At 45.8% G+C, this 21,933-nt stretch overlaps 1 protein-coding gene across 2 annotated transcripts in view; it reads right to left on the reverse strand.

Moving 5' to 3' along the window:
- Window positions 1–21,067, reverse strand: part of LOC132766117 (zinc finger protein 345-like) — a 29,397-nt gene extending 8,330 nt beyond the window's left edge. The window contains exons 1-6 of one of the 2 annotated variants that reach the window (XM_067465273.1): window positions 20,994–21,067; window positions 19,621–20,432; window positions 19,090–19,216; window positions 18,228–18,298; window positions 15,994–16,120; window positions 9,446–11,666 (exon numbers count right to left, since the gene is read on the reverse strand). In XM_067465273.1, coding sequence (XP_067321374.1) covers window positions 10,354–11,666; window positions 15,994–16,120; window positions 18,228–18,298; window positions 19,090–19,216; window positions 19,621–19,995 — 2,013 coding nt within the window. In that variant the 5' untranslated portion in view covers window positions 19,996–20,432; window positions 20,994–21,067 and the 3' untranslated portion in view covers window positions 9,446–10,353. Of the gene's footprint in view, window positions 1–474; window positions 602–1,805; window positions 2,313–4,107; window positions 11,667–15,993; window positions 16,121–18,227; window positions 18,299–19,089; window positions 19,217–19,620; window positions 20,433–20,993 lie in introns of those variants that run through there. The other variant, XM_067465274.1, reaches the window with a different exon arrangement.
- Window positions 21,068–21,933: the final 866 nt, after the last annotated feature.

The following is a 21,933-nucleotide window of genomic DNA, read 5'->3' on the forward strand; positions in this document are numbered from 1 at the left end:
TTGAGATATATACCCATCTCAAGGCCAAATGATCTTGCAGATGCACCTTCTCAAGCTCAAACTGTGGATGTGCTCCAATCCCTCCAAAGGGGAATATTACACTGGCATAAAAAACCCAAACACCTCTGTCTCTCTTTACTTCCTTCTCTCTTTCCTTCTCTCCCTCTTTCTCTACATCTTCCCCCTTCCTTCGCTCCCTTTTTTCTTTCCTTCTCTCCTCCTTCCTTTTCTAAGCCGCTCCGAGTCCCAGGGGAGTGGCGGCATTTAAGTTCAAATAATAAATAAAATAATAAATAAATGGTTTATTTATTTATTTATTTATTTATTTATTTGCTATACTTGTATACCGCTGCTTCTCAGCCTAGCCGGCGACTCAGCGCGGTTTACAACAAAATATAACAATCGGCAGTATACAGTTTAAAAGCATAAAAAACATAATACACAATACATATATCAACAAACAATCCTTCTTACCCTGCAAGGCTGCAGCCCCATCTCCTTCCTGCTTGAGCTGCTTCGGCCTGAGACTCTGGGTGGTGTCCGATGGAGGTTTCTCTAATGCATGGATATTAGACTGGACTTCCAAGCAGTTGTTTTGGGTCTGTAAGAGAACAGAGAATTTTAGAAATAGTATGGAGAAAGTTCAATAATATCACAGACCGACGTGCAGAAACTGCATGGACTTTTTAAAAAGAACTAGCTGTACCCGCCACACATTGCTGTGGCCAACCTTCCCTCTTTCTCTCCTTTCCCTCCTTCCTTCATTCCCTCTTTCTTTCCTTCCTTCCAGTCTTTCCTTCTCTTCTTCCTTCCTTCTCTATCTCTTTCCTTCCTTTCCCCTTTTTCTTTCTCTTCTGCTGTCTCTCTTTCCTTCTCTCCCTCTTTCTCTACATCTTCCCCCTTCCTTCGCTCCCTTTTTTCTTTCCTTCTCTCCTTCCTTCCTTTTCTAACTTTCCTTCCTTCCCCCTTTTTCTTTCCCTCCCTCTTTCTCGCCTTCCTTCCTTCTCTACCTCTTTCATTCCTTCCTTCTCCCTTTGCTTCCATGCTTCCTTCTCCTTTTCCTTCTTTCTTTCCTTCTTTCCCTCTTTCTTTCTTCTCTCCCCTCCCTCTTTATTCCCTTTTTTCTGTATTGTCATTTAGCTTTTCATCATTTAGTTTTTTGGGGCTTTAAAGTCCCTTCTGCTGTGTTTTTCAGTATTTTTATGAGTGAAGGACATACATTGGGTTGTTAGGTGTATGCCGTCCAAATTTGGTGTCAATTCGCCCACTGGTTTTTGAGTTCTGTTAATCCCACAAATGAACATTATATTTTTATTTATATAGATAACTATGAGATGGCAAACCAGCTTGAAACAATAGAATAATAATAATATTAATAATAATAATAATCCTTTATTTATAGCCTATCCTATCTCATCAAGGGGACTCAGGGTGGCTTAAAAGAAAATAAAACACAGTGCCAAACATTCAATGCTGAGGATAACATAACAAATCAAACAGCACCTTAAACAAAACAAATCATACATTTAACATACTAAACCTTTAAAAACCCTTAATATTTGACTAAAATTATTGGATTTTATGCCATGATTTCCAATAGTATATCTGAGATCAACATATTTGAACAGAGCAGCAACTGAACTTACAGTGGATATGGAGGAGAAAGCAGGAGGGGCAGAGCAAGCTGAGCGAGTGGGAGACTGGCTTCTCCTGCACATCGGTCCCACCTTGGAGGAAAGGCAGGAAGTATGTTTAATCTATCCATCAGTCCCAAGGTGAGTGAAGCCAAGAGGCAATGCTCTCACCTGTCCTTCCTGCTTCCTGTCCTCTGCCTGACTCAGGAGGAAGCCTTCCGCCAGGGCCACCGCCTGGGAAGAGGTCTCTGCCCCACACTCTCGGACCCAGCTCCCCATCTCTGGGGGCAGGATGCTCAGGAACTGCTCCAGGATCACCAGGTCCAGCATCTCCGCCTTGGTGTGTTGCTCTGGCTTCAGCCACTGGCGGCAGAGAGAGTGGAGGCGGCTGCAAACCTCTCTGGGGCCCTCGCCCTTTTGGAAGGAGGACTGCCTGAAGCGCTGGCGCTGTGTGTGCTCATCCAGGAATGCCTGCATAGTTCTTTCCCAGGATTCCCCACTGTTCCCGGGGGCTATGCCTACTTGAGGTCCAGGTGAGTCGGGTCTCTCCATATTGCAACCACAGTTTGATGAAGAAGCAAATTGGATTCAAGATGCTTTTCCAACTTCTTCTCTCAAAGGAAAGAAATCCCACAACAGGCTCTACTCCGAAATTCCCAGCCAACAATCATATATCTTCTGTGAAAGAAATGCACAATTAGACAATGGGCTTTGGGAGGCTTTTTCTTCGAGAGTGAAAAAAAGGCCCTTTATTTAAGAGCCAGGTAATGCTGGGCCCTCCTTCCACTGGGGCCTCTGCTTCTCCAGCCTCCAGACCCACCTGGCCTCCCATTGAGCTCTCAATTCAGTCCCAAACCACACTGAATGTTCAATAAACAAAGTCCAGGGATCAAGAGTCTATACCATAGTCATAAACAATTTTAAAAATGGTCAGGCCAAATGTAATAGATTAAAATTGAAAATATGCTGATGTGAACAAGGTAAAATATAACTAGTATAGGACTTTTCGGAGAGAAATGAGGGAGCACAGTCCATCCTAAGTCAGTCTTAAAGTGCATTGTGAGGACATATTGCTGAGAGTTCTCCTTATTCTGGGAAAGCACACTGGAACAACCACGTTTTCAGGCTCCTCCTAAAGACTGCCAACGTTGGGGCATGTCTCCAGGGCTGCATGAACTACATCTACATCCTTGAATTGGGACCGGAAAATGAATGGCAGCCAGTGGAGCTCCTTAAACAGGAGGGTTGACCGCTCCCTGGAAGAAGCACCGGTTAGTAACTTGGCTGCCTCCTGTTGTACCAACGTAGAGTGCAATACAGTAATCCAATCTGGAGGTGACTAAGGTATGGACCACTGTTTACCCACAAGCATAAAGAAATTACAAGTATTATAAACCAACACTTACTCATTATTTTATTTTCCAGATCACCAGACTGGGCCACAGCAATGCCTGGCAGGGGATGGCTAGTGCCTAATAAAAACTTAAGGGGGGAAAAGAGGACCCAGGCAGGCAGGTGAGTGGCTTGGCAGGGGAAAGCCATTGGCCTCTCTCTGCCTACCTCTCTCTCCTCCTAAGGGTCCCACCCTTGGAGATTCTGATGACCCTCAAACCCACTGGGCCCACTCCGGCCCTCCCTCCAGGTGTTCTGGGCAGTGATAGTATGATAGCTGGGTCCGGAAGCTCTAAGCATTATGTACATTCCACAATGGTGGTTGTGAATAAGGAAAGGGGAGAGCAGCACACTGAGGGTGGGAATATACTTTGTAGTTTGGTGGAAGGATAGAAAGGAGGGGAGGGTTACTTACTTAGGCGATCCCTCGTTGGCCGAGTAGGATAGTGTTCCAGGATCAGAATTCTTGTGAGTCTGTAGGTGGCTGTGGAGCCCTATTCTTGATCTGCATCTTCTTCCGCAGTGAGGCCATTGGTTTCTAGGTGGAAGGCGGTGCGGGTCGGGGTTGGCTTGACACGTCTTCCTCTTGGCACATTTCTCCCTTTCACCCTCAATTTGTGCCTCTTCAAATTCTGCAGCACTGCTGGTCACAGCTGACCTCCAGCTGGAGCGGTCAAGGGCCAGGGCTTCCCAGTTCTCAGTGTCTATGCCGGAGTTTTTAAGGTTGGCTTTGAGCCCATCTTTAAATCTCTTTTCCTGTCCACCAACGTTGCGTTTTCCGTGGGAGGGTTAGGATAAGGTTTACAATAAGGTTTGGGGTTAGGGTTAAGGGTTAGACTTCGGGTTAGGGTAAAGTTTGGGGTAAGAGTTAGGGTTCGGGTAAGGATTTTACCATTAAACAACATTTAAATTCCTTCTATAATATCTGTGTTCTACTCTGCGTTGCACAAACAGCACTCCCAAAGGAGCGAAGCGCAAACAGCGTAAGGCTCAGAGCTTCCAGACCCAGCTTTCATACTATTACCTTTTGGGCTTCAGTCCTTCTTCAGCCCTTTGGAGAAGGCCTGGGAAGAAGACTCACCTGAAGGAGAGGAAGAAGGAGAAGATGAAATGAGATAGGGTACAAAGGAAGAGGAGGAGGAGGGAGAGACCAAAGGAGCCAACTCCCCTCTCCCATCAGGCAAAGAAGGATTAAGGGGAGCGAGTTTGGTTCCTAGAGGGACAGAAAGGTGGGTCTAAGGAGGCCACTTCCTCCCTGCCTCTCTGGGAACTACACTCCCTCCCTTTAACCCTTCCTTGCCCAGCGTTACATTGGAAGGAGGAGAGAAGAGCATAGCTCAAAAGCCCTGGAACCAAAGCCATTCTTCCATTGTTTCCAGGGCAGCAGAAAACAAGCCTGCTGCCACCTCCTGATGGTGAGCAGCAGAGAGCCCCTGCCTTTAAGCTGATATGACCTGCAGCAGGGAGTTCCGCAGTTCCTGGTTGCCCAACTGGGCCAGCATCGCTGGGAAAGTGGCCACAGCAGCAGCTTCAAGTGAAAGATCTTCTTTTGCCTTGCTTTGCTTTGCTTTATTTTATTTATTTATTTATTTACTGTGCTTATAGATTGCTGTTCTCAGCCCAGGGGCGACTCACAGCGGTGTACAACATGTAGAGAACAAGGTGCAAATTACAAGACATAATCTAACAACAACTAGCATAAAATCATAGAATCATAGAATCAAAGAGTTGGAAGAGACCTCCTGGGCCATCTAGTCCAACCCCATTCTGCCAAGAAGCAGGAATATTGCATTCAAATCACCCCTGACAGATGGCCATCCAGCCTCTGCTTAAAAGCTTCCAAAGAAGGAGCCTCCACCACACTCCGGGGCAGAGAGTTCCACTGCTGAACGGCTCTCACAGTCAGGAAGTTCTTCCTCATGTTCAGATGGAATCTCCTCTCTTGTGGTTTGAAGCCATTGTTCCACGTCCTGGTCTCCAAGGAAGCAGAAAACAAGCTTGCTCCCTCCTCCCTGTGGCTTCCTCTCACATATTTATACATGGCTATCATATCTCCTCTCAGCCTTCTCTTCTTCAGGCTAAACATGCCCAGTTCCCTAAGCCGCTCCTCATAGGGCTTGTTCTCCAGACCCTTGATCATTTTAGTCGCCCTCCTCTGGACACTATATCAAAACATCGTCATCAACAAACATCAACGATCTCAATATCAATAATACAAAAATACAAAAAAGGCATTTGCGTCGTCTCATCGTTAAGCCACAATCCAATATCGTTTTCCGTTGTTCCATTCCTGTCGTCATTGCCAATTATTGCACTTCTTGTTCAAATGCCTTCTCGAACAGCCACGTCTTTAGTTTCTTGCGGAATGTCATAAGGGAGGGCGCCAGTCTGATGTCCATGGGAAGGGTGTTCCACAGCCGAGGAGCCACCACCGAGAAGGCCCTGTCTCTCATCCCCGCCAGGCGTGCATGTGAGGCAGGCGGAATCGAGAGCAGGGCCTCCCCGGACGATCTCAAAGTCCTCGTGGGCTCATAGGCCGAGATGCGGTCAGATAGGAATCTTGGGCCGAAACCGTTTAGGGCTTTATAGGCCAACGCCAGCACCTTGAATTGAGCCCGGTAGCAAATCGGCAGCCAGTGGAGCTGGTACAACAAGGGCGTTGTATGCTCCCTGCGTCCCGCTCCTGTTAGTAACATGGCTGCCGCACGCTGGACCAGTTGAAGCTTCCGGGCCGTCTTCAAGGGCAACCCCACGTAGAGAGCATTGCAGTAGTCTAAGCAGGATGTAACCAGAGCGTGGACTACCGTGGCCAAGTCAGACTTCCCGAGGTACGGGCGCTTTCCTCCCCTTGTCCTATCATTGTAACAAATCTCCCAATAAAGTATCTTTAAATTGTAACTTTTTCCTCTCCATAGTGATACATTGTGTCCTTTACTGACTCTATATCTCTCCAGCATGAACTTTCCCTTTCCTGAGCTGCAGGCAGCTGCTGGCTTGCCCAGGATATGTTTCCAGCATCCTGGGGAGGCCGAAACTGCATTCCTCTGAACCGTGGATACGGAAACCCATTGGGCCCCTGTATCCACGGGTCAACGGATTGCTTCCAAACCGGTGTCATTTTTCTCCTAGACCAGTGGTTCTCAACCTGGGGTCTCCAGATGTTTTTGGCCTACAACTCCCAGAAATCCCAGCCAGTTTACCAGCTGTTAGGATTTCTGGGAGTTGAAGGCCAAAAACATCTGGGGACCCCAGGTTGAGAACCACTGTTCTAGACTAATTCTAAGACTAACTGCTATCTTGCTTTTTGCATTCTGGACTCCTACGCTCTGGGAATAACCGTTTTTACCCCAAACTCCATGTAGAGATCAGCTGAGTGTGATCCATGGCTCTTTGCTACCACATTGTTGCTGCGGCCGTCTCGTTGATGTCAAAGAAGCCTGGTGACCGGGGGAACCTGCTGCAGTCACTCCTTGGGACCCCCCCTCCGGGAAGCAGACAGGCCATCCTGGCCCCTTGACGAGATGGGATTTATAGTTTTCTTCACTCCAATGAATGGACCTCGACCCTAAGCGCTTGTAATAATCCTAGGATGAACCCAATGAACTCAAAAAGACCTTCCCTCTTAATTTCATGAACTTTGCAGGCTTTTACTGGACTTATGTCTACTTTGGCAAACTTTTTGGACTTTTTGGGAACATTTTCTTTCCAAACCTCATGAACTCTCACTATGACTTTGAATGGACTTTGGTGGGTGGGATGGGCTGGTATGGTTTCTTTTCCCCCTCTATATGAATGTATACCCTATGACCCCTTTATATGTCTGTCTAAAATATGAAATGTCACCTTTTCATGAACTCAGCCACACATGGGCCCCAGGAGATTTCCTCTCCCCTCCTGGGCCAGAAAAGCCCCTAAACAAAAGGACTCAGCAGAAACTCTTGCATGGACAATTAGACATTATCCCTCAGACCTCAGAGTAACCCAAGTTAGCCCATCTGGAGGATGTGCCCCATGGCAGATTCAATCACTCCTCACAGTAGGGGACATTCTGCTGATGGAAGATTTTGATGTCCCCACTGCCTCTTCCTTTGTTTCCATTCCTCCGGCCGATACCACAAACAGATACCATCAATGGAACCATATCCCAGACCCAAGGACTACAAAGGGCCTGACTTTCAGGTCAGACAAAGATGTATATTTCAAGCACTCAAAACAATAAAAGGAGCCAGCTTGAGGACTGCCAGCAATTATACAAACAGTAGGTCACTTAATCCATTCACCTTTTCATTGTTTCCCAACTGGACCGCCTCCTTCCTTCCCATTGGCCAAAAGCCCAAAGCGGCACTGGCTCACCAATTGGCTGAGGTGCACCTGAGCCAGCTATGCCTCTCCTCCAGCTGATGACTCCATCCAATCAGTGTGAAGCCAGCAAGGGGGACTGGAGCAGGAAATTCAAATTTGTCAGCTCTGTTTTCTCTATAAAAATGTACGGTTTCGCCTTGCAAGGCATGGCGGCTTTTGGCAAGGGATTGCAGTTTGACATTGCCCATGGCCTTTGAGACATCATCTGCCGTAATAGTTGCTCTCCAAATCAGCACTCCGCTAAAGCAGGGGAATCTTCATTCAGAGTTTGGTTAAAAGGGTGTCACTGGTTTCACATTTCAGCCTTGCACATGACTATTACAAAGGAGTGGCCAATATAGTGGAGTAATAATAATAATATTCATCATCATCATCATCTTCATTTATACCCCACCACCATCTCCCCAATGGGGACTCAGGGCATGGTCATTTAGCCAAAAGAGGAGAGCTTTAGATTCACGTACATACTGGTAATTAGATATTCTAAAGCAATTGGAAGTGACTAGTTGGGAAGCTTGTATTAATTATATAAATGTTGTTTTTTTCACTCTACATCGCCAAGCGTCAGCTCTCCAAGGGCCCTTCCACACAGCCCTATATCCCAGAATATTGAGACTGAAAATCCTACAATATCTGCTTTGAACTGGGTTATCTGAGTCCACACTCAGATAAAGTGGGATTTTCTGCCTTGATATTCTGGGATATAGGGCTGTGTGGAACGGCTCCAAGTGTTTGGACTTCAACATACAGGAATCCCAGCCAAATTGTGGGAGTTGAAGTGCAAAAACACCTGGAGGGCCAAAGTTTGCCCACGCCTGCTTTACACAGACAAATTTACCTCCTTCATGCACAAGATCCAGGGACTAAAATTTTGCAAAATATAGCAAATTCTAGTAGTCTATAACAAAATCTATGATATATAACATGGTTAATTCTACAATAAAGAGATTGATTTTTTTTAATTTAATATACATTAAATGAGTGTGCGCCAGGAGCAAGAAAATGGACAGTAAATTGTAGCCAGAGATATGATTTGTACATCAAGGGAAATAATAGCGCAAGCATCTTTTCCTTTCGTTTTGCCTCAACAGAAGCACTGTGTTCAATTCTGGAATCGCAGTTGAAAAACAACATTCGCAAACGAGAAATTTGCAATCAAGGTGCTAAAGGAGCTGGAAACAAAGCCCAAGAGGAACAAAGCCCAAGAGGTAGATGCGGGGAATGCCGTGGATGTAGCGTACCTGGATTTCAGTAAAGCCTTCGACAAGGTCCCCCATGACCTTCTGGCAAGGAAACTAGTCCAATGTGGGCTAGGCAAAACTACGGTGAGGTGGATCTGTAATTGGTTAAGTGGACGAACACAGAGAGTGCTCACTAATGCTTCCTCTTCATCTTGGAAAGAAGTGACGAGCGGAGTGCCGCAGGGTTCCGTCCTGGGCCCGGTCCTGTTCAACATCTTTATTAATGACTTAGATGAAGGGCTAGAAGGCATGATCATCAAGTTTGCAGACGACACCAAATTGGGAGGGATAGCCAATAGTCCAGAGGACTGGAGCAGAATTCAAAACGATCTTGACAGATTAGAGAGATGGGCCAAAACTAACAAAATGAAGTTCAACAGTGACAAATGCAAGATACTCCACTTTGGCAGAAAAAATGAAATGCAAAGATACAGAATGGGGGACGCCTGGCTCGAGAGCAGTACGTGTGAAAAAGATCTTGGAGTCCTCGTGGACAACAAGTTAAACATGAGCCAACAATGTGATGTGGCGGCAAAAAAAGCCAATGGGATTTTGGCCTGCATCAATAGGAGCATAGTGTCTAGATCTAAGGAAGTAATGCTACCCCTCTATTCTGCTTTGGTTAGACCACATCTGGAATATTGTGTCCAATTCTGGGCACCACAATTCAAGAGAGATATTGACAAGCTGGAATGTGTCCAGAGGAGGGCGACTAAAATGATCAAGGGTCTGGAGAACAAGCCCTATGAGGAGCGGCTTAGGGAACTGGGCATGTTTAGCCTGAAGAAGAGAAGGCTGAGAGGAGATATGATAGCCATGTATAAATATGTGAGAGGAAGCCACAGGGAGGAGGGAGCAAGCTTGTTTTCTGCTTCCTTGGAGACTAGGACGCGGAACAATGGCTTCAAACTACAAGAGAGGAGATTCCATCTGAACATTAGGAAGAACTTCCTGACTGTGAGAGCCGTTCAGCAGTGGAACTCTCTGCCCCGGAGTGTGGTGGAGGCTCCTTCTTTGGAAGCTTTTAAGCAGAGGCTGGATGGCCATCTGTCAGGGGTGATTTGAATGCAATATTCCTGCTTCTTGGCAGGGGGTTGGACTGGATGGCCCTTGAGGTCTCTTCCAACTCTTTGATTCTATGATTCTATGATTCTATGAATTGATGGAATTACACATGGTTGTTTTTTTTCAGAATAGGTGACTTCATATTTAACCCTCTGAAGGATTGTGACAGGAAGGTTGCTTTCTGCTGCTCCAAGAACAGGACCTCAATTTAGGGATTCAAATGACAAGAACGGAGGCTCCACCAAATCTTAGGCAAACTTCGCAAATGGTCCTGTTTGAAATCAGATGTTTACCCATAAAGGCTGACCAGGGGAAAGCCAGTCTACTCCCATGGTGATACCAGTGTCCAGAGAATCATAGAAACATAGAGTTGGAAGAGACCTCATGGGCCATCCAGTCCAACCCCATTCTGCCAAGAAGCAAAAGAGTTCTCCACAACAGTCCAAAGTCAAACAAAGCAAAACAAAAACCTTGAACAGCGTTCGAAACCAAGGAGAGAGATCAGTCCAAAATCAAGCCAAGTGCTACGTGAAGCCAAGGAAGTCACATATGTTAATTGAGAAATGTTGAATGTATAGTCTACAGCACTAGAATGTCCACCACCTGAAATTTCCCTATTGCAAGTAATTGTATTACTTTTGTCCCACCTCTTTGGATGGTTATTCTCCACTATGAATTCTCTGGTGGCTCAAAAGGGATGAACTCTGAGTGAAACATTTCCCACACTCCTGGCATTGGAATGGATTCTCTCCTGTGTGGGTGCTCTGGTGTCTGAGAAGATATGACTTGCAAGGATAACTTTTCCCACACTTCTGACATTGGTATGGCTTCTCTCCCGTGTGGAGTCTTTTGTGCCTCACCAAGGCTGAACTGTCAGCAAAACATTTCCCACACTCCTGGCACTGGTATGGTTTCTCTCCTGTGTGAATTCTTGTGTGGCTCACCAAGTTTGAACTGTAAGCAAAGCATCTCCCACACTCCTGGCATTGGTATGGCTTCTCTCCTGTGTGAAGTCTTTTGTGCCTCACCAAGCATGAACTGGAAGCAAAACATTTCCCACACTCCTGACATTGGTACGGATTCTCTTCTGTGTGGAGCCTTTTGTGGCTCACTAAGGCTGAATTGTCAGGAAAAAATTTCCCACACTCCTGGCATTGGTATGGCTTCTCTCCGGTGTGCAGTCTTTTGTGCTTCACCAATTGTGAATTGTAAACAAAACATTTCTCACACTCCTGGCATTGGTACGGCTTCTCTCCTGTGTGGAGTCTTTTGTGCCTCATCAAGTGTGAACTGCAGGAAAAACTTTTCCCACACTCTTGGCATGGGTATGGTTTTTCTCCTGTGTGGAGTCTTTTGTGCTTTGTCAAGGCTGACCTGTCAGCAAAACATTTCCCACACTCCTGGCATTGGTATGGCTTTTCTCCTGTGTGAAGCCTTTTATGGCTCACCAAGTCTGAATTGGCAGCAAAACATTTCCCACACTCCTGGCACTGGTATGGCTTTTCTCCTGTGTGGACTCTTTTGTGCCTCACCAAGCTTGAACTGGAAGAAAAACATTTCCCACAATCTGGACATCTATATGGGTGTTCTCCAGTGTGGATTCTCTGGTGGCTCACAAGGGATGAACTTTGAACAATACATTGCCCACATTCCTTGCATTTGTGTGGTTTCTCACACTCCTGGATTATGAAATCTTCTGTTCCTTCAAAGATTTCTTGTTGGCACAGATCTGGCAATTTGTAATCAACCACACATTCTGCTGATACTTTCCATTTAAAATGGCTTTCCCCAGCTTGGAATGTCTTGTGAAGCACAAGTGCCACATCTTGGGCAAAACATTGCCCATATACATTGCATTCGTAGGGCTTTTCTCCGGCAGAATCTTCATCTTCACTCTGGGCTTGCTGGCCCCCGTTGTGTCCCAAATGCTTCCTGTGTTCGCTGTGTACATTGCTCTCCTCCCCGTTATCTACTGTGAAGAAGAACAGAAACAATCATTGCTCAGTGTGACAGATAAGGACTCTAAGGAAGTGAGATAAGAAGTGAATGCGATTTTCCTACTCCTTGGCAGGGGTTGGATGGCCCACAAAGTCTCTTCCAACTCTATGATTCTATGTCGATCAAAATGATCCTTAAAACAACACAGACATGGAAGAAAAGAAGATATAAATGTTGTCGTTTCCTCACCCTTATTCAGTAAAGATGGACATGGTTTGCCTGCCTAGAGTCTCTAAGAGAGGGATGACTAACATATATGGTTCAGGCCCAGCAGATTACTCACTGGAGCGTCATACAGGGAGCATACCACCCCTCTGTTATGTCAGCTCCACTGGCTGCCGATCCAGTTCCGAGCACAATTCAAAGTGCTGGTTTTGACCTACAAAACCCTATATGGTTCAGGCCCAGCATATCTGCTCCAGAGGCTACCTGTTGCTCAGCCTAGCCCGCTTTTTCATTCTGTCACCTTCTCTCTGGAGGAATGGATGCCTTTTCCCTTCACATTCAAATGTTCACCTTTCAAAAATTTACCTTGCTACCAGCCATTTCACAATCTCTCCCGCAACCTTAACTAACACATACTTTCACAATACATACAGAAAACAGAGAAATAGAAACAAACACAGTAAAAGCAGGAAGTAGGGTAGCAGTCTCCACATGACCTGCACACACTTTAACTAACACTATAAGTGTTGGTATCCTCATTCACCACAAGATGTAACAACACTAACATGTTCCCATCACATGCATAAACTGTGGCATGTACAGTTTCTTCACAGAACAGCTCATCAACTATTGAGGAATAGTTGATGAGCTGTTCTGGGAATGGAGTGGTGAGGAGAACCCTTGTATTTGCTGCAATTATTATATCTATATCTTCAACCCAAACACTATTACTATTCACATCGTTCTTAATATTCCACACCTGGAATACTGTGTCCAGTTCTGGGAACCACAATTGAAGAGAGATATTGACAAGAGAAGGGAGACTAAAATGATCAAGGGTCTGGAGACCAATCCCTATGAGGAGCAGCTTAAAGAGCTGGACATGTTTAGTCTGAAGAAGAGAAGGCTGAGAAGAGACATGATAGCCATGTATAAGTATGTGAGACGAAGTCATAGGGAGCAGGGAGCAAGCTTGTTTTCTGCTGCCCTGGAGACTAGGATGCAATGGAACAATGGCTTCAAACTACAAGAAAGGAGATTCCATCTGAACATTAGGAAGAACTTCTTGACTGTGGGAGAGAGCTGTTCAGCAGTGGAACTCTCTGCCCCGGAGTGTGGTGGAGACTCCTTCTTTGGAGGCTTTTTAAACAGAGGCTGGATGGCCATCTGTCAGGGGTGTTCTGAATGCAATTTTCCTGCTTCTTGGCAGAATGGGGTTGGACTGGATGGTCCATGAGGTCTCTTCCAACTCTATGATTCTGTGATTCTAACTACATCTGCACCAAGTGCAAACAGATTACTCTCATGGAATAGAGGACTCAATTACTCGAGGACAGAATCAAGATCCTTAAGGACATTCAGGAATTCGAGCTCTTTTTTGATGCCACACAGCATGCTGTTCTAGATATGCAACCCACATCACAGAAACCCAAACATGATAGGGAACCTTATGGCGAGATCACTTCAATTGTAGACAACCCTCACGCTTGGAAGAATGTCACCTGTAGAAAGAGGCACAGGACTAGCCAGCCTCCTTCTGCTCAGCTGGAGTTACACAATAGATTCCAAATTCTTACACCACTAACACCTGATCAGGAAACACAACATCTTGGGAAGACCACAATTACCACTCAGTGGACCGTCCTCAATCAATGCAGTTAAGGTTGGATTGTTCTGTTCCAACATAGAAGGTTCCGTATCTAATTTCCGAGCGCTGCAGAGATAGTTACACTTTTACCATTAACTACTGAATGGGATCAGAACTAACAGTCAGAACTGACCACGGAACAACAGACTGGTTCAAGATTGGGAAAGGCGTACAGCAAGGCTGCATCCTCTCACCCAATCTTTTTAACTTATATGCAGAACACATCATGCGATGTGCGGGGCTTGATGAATGCAAAGCTGGGGTGAAAATTGCTGGAAGAAACATTAACAACCTCAGATATGCAGATGACACCACTCTGATGGCCGAAAGCGAGGAGGAGCTGAGGAGCCTTTTAATCAAGGTGAAAGAAGAAAGCGCAAAAGCCGGGTTGCAGCTAAACGTCAAAAAAACCAAGATTATGGCAACAAGAATGATTGACAACTGGAAAACAGAGGGAGAAACCGTGGAGGCTGTGACAGACTTTGTATTTCTAGGTGCAAAGATTACTGCAGATGCAGACTGTGGCCAGGAAATCAGAAGACGCTTACTTCTTGGGAGGAGAGCAATGTCCAGTCTCGATAAAATAGTGAAGAGCAGAGACATCAGACTGGCAACAAAGATCCATTGCCTAGTCAAAGCCATGGTATTCCCTGTAGTCACCTACGGATGTGAGAGCTGGACCTTAGGGAAGGCTGAGCGAAGGAAGATCGATGCTTTTGAGCTGTGGTGTTGGAGGAAAGTGCTGAGAGTGCCTTGGACTGCGAGAAGATCCAACCAGCCCATCCTCCAGGAAATAAAGCCCGACTGCTCATTGGAGGGAAGGAGACTAGAGACAAAGTTGAAGTCCTTTGGCCACATCATGAGGAGACAGGAAAGCCTAGAGAAGACAATGATGCTGGGGAAAGTGGAAGGCAAAAGGAAGAGGGGCCGACCAAGGGCAAGATGGATGGATGGCATCCTTGAAGTGACTGGACTGACCTTGAGGGAGCTGGGGGTGGTAACGGCTGACAGGGAGCTCTGGCGTGGGCTGGTCCATGAGGTCACGAAGAGTCGGAGACGACTGAACGAATGAACAACAACAACTGAATGGGACTCTGACAGTTTTTGAACTTTGCTGTAAATGTGAGTTCCAAAGGGATAGATTTGCCTGACAAAGTTGGGAATATGCAAGACAGTGACTGTGGAGAAAAAGAGGAAAACAATGATGAAGGCCGAGAAGGGAGAAAACAAAGAGGGTCTGCAGGACTCAGGCAGAGATAGTAGCAATTTATTTATTTATTTTCAACATTTCTATCCCGCCCATTTCAGCCCGAAGGCAACTCAGGGCGGTGTACAGACCGGCAACAATTAGATGCCATATATAAATACATATCTCAATAAAACAATTAAAACACATCATAAATACATATAAAATCCATAAAAAAACTATAAAAATACAAAAACACCTAATTCCTCATCTGTTTACCTAGTCCTAGCTGTTCCATGTTCGTATTATAACTTTGTGATAACTGGTCACGCTGCAGCTCCAAACGCTTGCTCAAAAGAGCCAGGTTTTCACTAGTTTTTGAAAGGTCAGGAGGGAAGGGGCTGATCTAATATCCCTGGGAAGGAAATTCTACAGCCGAGGGGCCACCACTAAGAAGGCCTTGTCTCTCATCCCCACCAAACACGCCTGTGAGACAGGCGGGATCGAGAGCAGGGCCTCCTCAGACAATCTCAAATTCCTAGAAGGTTCATAGGGAGAGATATGTTCAGATAGATAAGGTGGGCCGGAGCCATTTTCTACCATTTGAAAGATAGGGGCATAGAGTTTGATTGCTGCGATATGCCTCTGCCAGTGCAGAAAAAACCCTTGTCTCCAAGCATTCTCAAGCACAGAACATAGAACACATTATATTACAAGTCACCATCTTGCGAATGATTGAGGCTAGGGTCTGTTTGTGTGCCGGGAGAGGCAGCATACAAAAGAGCTTAGCATTTAGACATGCAGGTGCTAGCCTGCCTGGCTGGGAGGAAAAACAAGGTTGAATACCACACTGATCATAAGATGTATAGCTGCATCTGCATATCTGAAGCCAGGGGAAATTTGTTCTTTTTGATGATCCATTCTCCAGCCACTCTCTCCAGCCAATCTGCTTCCTCCCTCTCCCTGCCTCTTTCTCTCTCTCACACACAGAGAGTAGTGTGACAGATCTGGGGTGATGACTCTTGATGGGTTTTCTATGGAGCCCTGTTGCTGCGAGGGACTGTGGTACACTTGGACTTGATTATGGAAATCTTCTCACTGGAGTCTGAACTGGTCACAGCCAACATCACTGTGACTCAGGCACCAAGGCAATGTTACACTTATGTCATATATTTCTAACATAAGCCCTGCCTTGAGAACTCTCAGAGGTTGAGATGATTTTGGATACTGCTCCCACGAGGGAGCCGCTGATTGGGATACTGCATTTTGAAATAGAAATCCCCAGGAATGAGGGGGCCTTACCAAGAGAGTCCACCATCCCATGAATCTCCTCCATTATCTGCACGTGCAAGGCTTTCTGACCAGGATTCAGGAGATCCCACTCCTCCGGGGAGAAATGGACAGCCACATCCTCAAAGGCAATTGGGCTCTGGTGGAAAAAGAACACATTTCCTTCTCACATAAAGGAGTCAGTAAGAATATTTACCAGAAAATCTTTAAAGTAGATTTACATTTCTGTTGGTTGTTTGAAAGGGAAAGGGCTAAGGCCCCCATGCCATACTTTAAGCTTTGTAGAGACCTCCAGTTGGTTACAGTCATTTTTCTGAATGAAGCAGAGTGTTTGAGGACCAGGACATCCGTAGGTATATAAACAAAGCTATTGTCCTCCCAACCCTGCTATATGCCTGCGAAACATGGACTATCTACAGATGTCACATGCAACTCCTGGAACGATTCCATCAGCGCTGCCTCCGGAAAATCCTGCAAATCTCTTGGGAAGACAAGTGGGCAAATGTCAGCGTGCTGCAAGAAGCAAAGACCACCAACATTGAAGCGATGTCCTCCATTGTCCGGATGCCTGACCACCGTTTCCCAAAGCAGTTGCTCTTCTCCGAACTCAAAAACGGAAAACGTAATGTTGGTGGGCAAGAAAAGAGATTTAAAGATGGGCTCAAAGTCAACCTTAAAAACTCTGGCATAAACACTGAGAACTGGGAAGCCCTGGCCCTTGAGCGCTCCAGCTGGTGGTCAGCTGTGACCAGCAGTGCTGTAGAATTTGAAGTCACAAATGGAGGGCGAAAGAGAGAAACATGCCAAGAGGAAGGTGCGTCAAGCCAACCTTGACCGGGACCGCCTTCCACCTGGAAACTGATGCCCTCACTGCGGGAGAACATGCAGGTCAAAAATAGAGCTCCACAGTCACCTATGGACCCACCACTACACTGATCTTGGAAGACTATCCTAATCAGACAACGAGGGATCGCCTAAGTAAGAACAGTCAAAACCTTTTCTTAATGGATATGTAGACTCAGAAATGGAATCTGGACATGTTCCAGTTTTCATTGTGGGGCCCTAAACTGTTACTTCAGGTGAGGTCTTGGCCAAAGCAGAAAGGTCGCCGTGACTTCCCTTAATCTAGACACCGTATTCCTTTGGATGCAACCCAAAATCCCATAGGCTTTTAAGGTGGTGCATCAAATGGTTGGCTCATGTTAAACTTGTGATCTGCTAACACTCTAACACTGCCTTTGTGTACTATCATACATTTCTCCACGTTGAAACTAATTTTAGTTTGCACTCAGCTCTCTAACATGTTAAGGCCATTTTGAATTCTGATCCTTTCTTCTGGAGTATTAGCTATCTCTGCTAATTTGGTGTCATCTGCAAATATGATAAGCCTGCCCTGTAAACCTTCATCCAGGTCAATAAGAAAGGTGTGGAACAGCTTTTAGCCCACAACGGAACCCTGCAACACCCCGCTAGTCACTTCTTTTCAGGATGAAGAGGGACCACTGGTGAGCACCCTTTATCCATTCTTGAAGATAGCAACAACATTTGCCTCCTCCAGTCTGCTCGGATTTCTCATATTCTCCAAGAATTCTCAAAGATTATTGCCAGTGGTTCTGACATTTCTTCTGTTAGTTCCTTCAGGACTCTTGGATGTCGTTCATGTGGCCCTGGAGACTTGAATTCATTTAGAGTGGCCAGGTATTCCTGGGCTACTCCTTTACCTATTTTGGGTTGCGTTTCCCCTATTACCTCATCTGCTCCATCTTGCTCAAGTAGAATACTGATTCCCTTTTGGGAGAAGACTGAGACAGCGTTCTACCTTTTCCCCATCCCCTGTTAGCATTTCACCACCTTCTCCACGCGCAGACCCTATCATTTCTTCGTATGTCCTTCTTCTACTGACACAACCAAAGAACTGCTTTTCATTGTTTTTAATCTATCTGGGAAGCCTGAGCTCATTTTCTGCTTTAGCTTGTTAGACCGTTCCCCTCCTTATACTGGTTAGCTGTTTGAATTCCTTGGTGATTTCCCGACTTTTCCATTTCTTGTACATGTCCCTTTTAAATCTTAGCTCAGTTGAATCCATTCTGCTTTCTTTACATTTAGGCAATTGTGGCTTCAGTATTTCACATTTAAGAAAACCTCTTTCAATCTTGTCTGTTTCAAGAAATGTTCAGTGATTAAGCCTGGGACCAATGACCCCCAGGCAGCTCCCTTCCTCCTCTCCCAGGAATCCTTCTGCTTACCTGATTCAGTTCCACTCCATCACAAAGCGGAAGAAATGACGGAGGATTCAGCAACAACATCATTCCAGTACCTGAGAGAGAGAGAGAATAAGGTGTGGAAAGCTGAACACATAAACATGTCTCAGAGGTTACGATTACAATAGTAAAAAAAACCTTTGAGGAAATGACTCTATGAACACAGGAGCATTTGCCAGCTCAGGAATGTGTAAAGATTTGGAGTTTAGGACTTTTTAAAATCTCATTCTCTGGATCTATAGCTTTCTGGCGAAGAAATTACCTCACAAAGTTGGAAGGCTTTAATTCAAAAGTATGCATCAGGGAAAGCAACAAAGTTCCAACTGACAGTTTATTTCCCTCACGCCTCACCCTGGCTCTTCCCCTGCATTTCTCCCGTTTCCATGACATCCCTCTCCCAGATTTCAAATATACACAGGACAGGTCTAAGGCATGGCGTAATTTCCTGGCTTCACACAACCAGGAAATAAGGTCATGATACTCATTCAAAGCTGTGAATAGGCTAGATTGAAACTAGTACTGGGTTCGGTAATCCAATTGACAAAAGTTATTCTTTGTTGTCTGTTTGTCTTCCAGCTCAGTTTCCAGGGCTCATTTCAGATTCGGCTTTCACCTGAGAACATACTGTATGGCTGATATTTCATTCCCACCCAACAGTATGCTGCATGTATTCAAATCACACTAAAATTACACCTTTAGCAACCAAATACCTACTATATACGCATCTCAAGGCCAAAGGATCCTTCGTGTATGCCTTCTCTAGTTCAAACCGATTGTGGATGTGCTACAATCCCCCAAAGGGGAAATTACATAAAACACTATAACTCTCAGAAGCGTTCCTTCTTACCTTCCAAGGCTGTAGTCCCATCTTCTTCCTGCTTGAGCTCCTTCTGCTGGAGGCTCTGAGTGGTGTCTGATGGAGGTTTCTCTGATTCAGGGACATCAGGGAGGACTTCAGTGCAGTTATTTTGGGCCTAGAAGAGCACAGATAATTCCATAAGTAGTATAGATAAAGGTAAGAAAGGATTTTCCCCCAAATGTGCAGAAACTGTATTCTGAGAGTGGCCATATTTTCCCTCCCATCACATTCAATGTAATATCTGGGGTCAACATATTTGAGTGCAGGAGCAACAGAGCTTACAATGGATATGGAGGTGACAGACAGCAGAAGGGGCAGGTGGGAAAAGAGGCCAAGGGAGTAGAGTCCGGCTTCTCCCTCACATTGGTCTGAACTTGGAAGGAAGGCAGGATGTATGTTTAATCTCTCAATCAGTCCCAAGCCGCCCTGAGTCCCCTTCGGGGTGAGAAGGGCGAGGTAAAAGTAAACCAAATAAATAAATAAATAAAGGTGAGTGAAGTCAAGAGGACATGCTCTCACCTGTCCGTCCTGCTTCTCGTCCTCTGCCCGACTCAGGAGGAAGCCTTCCGCCAGGGCCACCGCCTGGGAAGAGGTCTCTGCCCCACACTCTCGGACCCAGCTCCCCATCTCTGGGGGCAGGGTGCTCAGGAACTGCTCCAGGATCACCAGGTCCAGCATCTCCGCCTTGGTGTGTTGCTCTGGCTTCAGCCACTGGCGGCAGAGATCATGGAGGCGGCTGCAAACATCTCTGGGCCCCTCATTCTCTCGGAAGGAGGAATGTCTGAAGCGCTGGCGCTCTATGTGCGCATTCAGGAACGCCTGTGTAGTTCTTTCCCAGAATTTCCCACTGCTCCCAAGTCCTGCTTTAAGTCCAAATGAGTTGAGTCTCTCCATGTTGGAACCACCGTTAGATGAGGAAGCAAATTGGATCCCAGGTGGTCTTGCAGAGGATTTTTATTTATCGTGTCATCAGCAACCATACCATTGTATTACAATTCTAACAGAGCAAAACAAACACACAGATTAAAAAGAAAAAGAAAAAAAAACACACAGATTTTGCAAATTTGGTAGCTGGTTAAATGTCCTTTGACCAGTATCTGACCATTTGGAGTGCTTCTGGTGTTGCCGCAAGAAGGTCCTCCATCGTGCATGTAGCAAGGCTCTGGGTGCATTGCAGCAGGTGGTCAGTGGTTTGCTCTTCTCTGCACTCGCATGCCGAGGATTCCACCCTGTAGCCCCATTTCTTAAGATTGGCTCTGCATCTCGTGGTGCCAGAGCGTAGTCTGTTCAGCGCCTTCCAAGTCGAGGAGATATATACACACGGGTCTGCTCTGCAAGAGGAGAGAGGAAGAGCAAGAGGGGTAGACAAGAATCGGGGAATCAATGGAACCAACTACTAAAGACGAGAGTGCATTCTTTCCAGTTGTAGAGGGCATTTGGCACTTCCAAAACTTTAGATGATGTGTATTAAAATATTGCTTGGGTTAAATATATAGATGTAATAACTGTACTAAATACTAGGCTTCTTTTCCCCGCTCCGCTCCCTTCCTCTTTCTTGACATGTATACAATCCTAATCTACTAATCAGGGCTATGCAACCTTCCTTCCCTTCTTGGTTCTCCTTTTTTCTTTGTGTGGAAAACATCTTTTTTCTTTGAAATGCTTAATTAAAAATTAAAAGGGGAAAAAGAGGATCCAGGCAGGCAGGTGAGTGGGTTGGCAGGGGAAAGCCCTTGGCCTCCCTCTGCCTGCTTCTTTCTCCTCCCAAGGATCCCCCAGTCGGAGAATCTGATTACACCCAACCCCATGTTAGTATGGCCTGAGCCAACTCTGGTGTTTTGGGCTTCAGTCTCTCTTCCGCCCTTTGGAGAAGGTCTGGGAAGAAGACTCACCAGAAGGAGGAGGAGGAGGAGGAGAGACAGGCTGCAAGGACAATAAGGAGGAAGCCGGGCAAGGAAGGGTTAAGGGGAGGGAGTTTGGTTCCTAGAGGGACAGGGAAGGCCCACTTCCTTCCTGCCTCTCTTGGAAACCACACTCCCTCCCCTTAACCCTTCCTTGCCCAGCGTTACACTGGAAGGAGGGGGAAAGAGCATCTCTCCAAAGCCCTGCAACCAAAAGACTAAAGATGATGGATAGATGATATTGGAGGAGACCCCCCCCCCTTATTTTTTCTAGGACTCTGTAAAAGATAATTCAAAATCAGGGAACTTGTAGTTTTGCTAACGACAAGGACATCATGCTGGATAACAAGGGTTAAGTCTTGGTCAATTTGCAAAGACACTAACAACAACAAGGACCCTTCCCGTGTTAGATAGTGTGTACATTTAATCAAGGTTTTATGCCCTATATTGCATATATTTATAGCAGACAGGCCATCCTGGTCCTTTGACGAGATGGGATTTATAGTTTTCTTCTCCCAAATCAATGGTCCCAGTGTGAATCCAATGGATTTACAGAACCATTTCCCTTAATCTCATGAACACTTTGGACTCTTGTTGGACTTTTGGACACTTTTGGCAAACTTTTGAACTTTTTGAAAACTTTTTTCCTCAAACCCCATGGACTCTCGCTATGATTTATGAACTTTCAATGGACTCTGGTGGGTGGGATGGGCTGATATGATTTCTTTTCCCCGCTATATGAATGTATCCCCTATGATTCCCTTGTATACCTTCCCCTCCTCCCATATCCCTATATGAAATGTCACCACTTCATGAACCCAGCAACTCATGGGCCCCAGGAAATCTCCTCTCCTGGGCCAAGCTAATCCCTAAACAAAAGGACTCACCAAGGACACTTTGCGTGACTAATAAACCAATGTCTCCACTTCCT

This window comes from Anolis sagrei, chromosome 2 (assembly GCF_037176765.1).
Source record: "Anolis sagrei isolate rAnoSag1 chromosome 2, rAnoSag1.mat, whole genome shotgun sequence".
NCBI classification, from domain to species: domain Eukaryota; kingdom Metazoa; phylum Chordata; class Lepidosauria; order Squamata; family Dactyloidae; genus Anolis; species Anolis sagrei.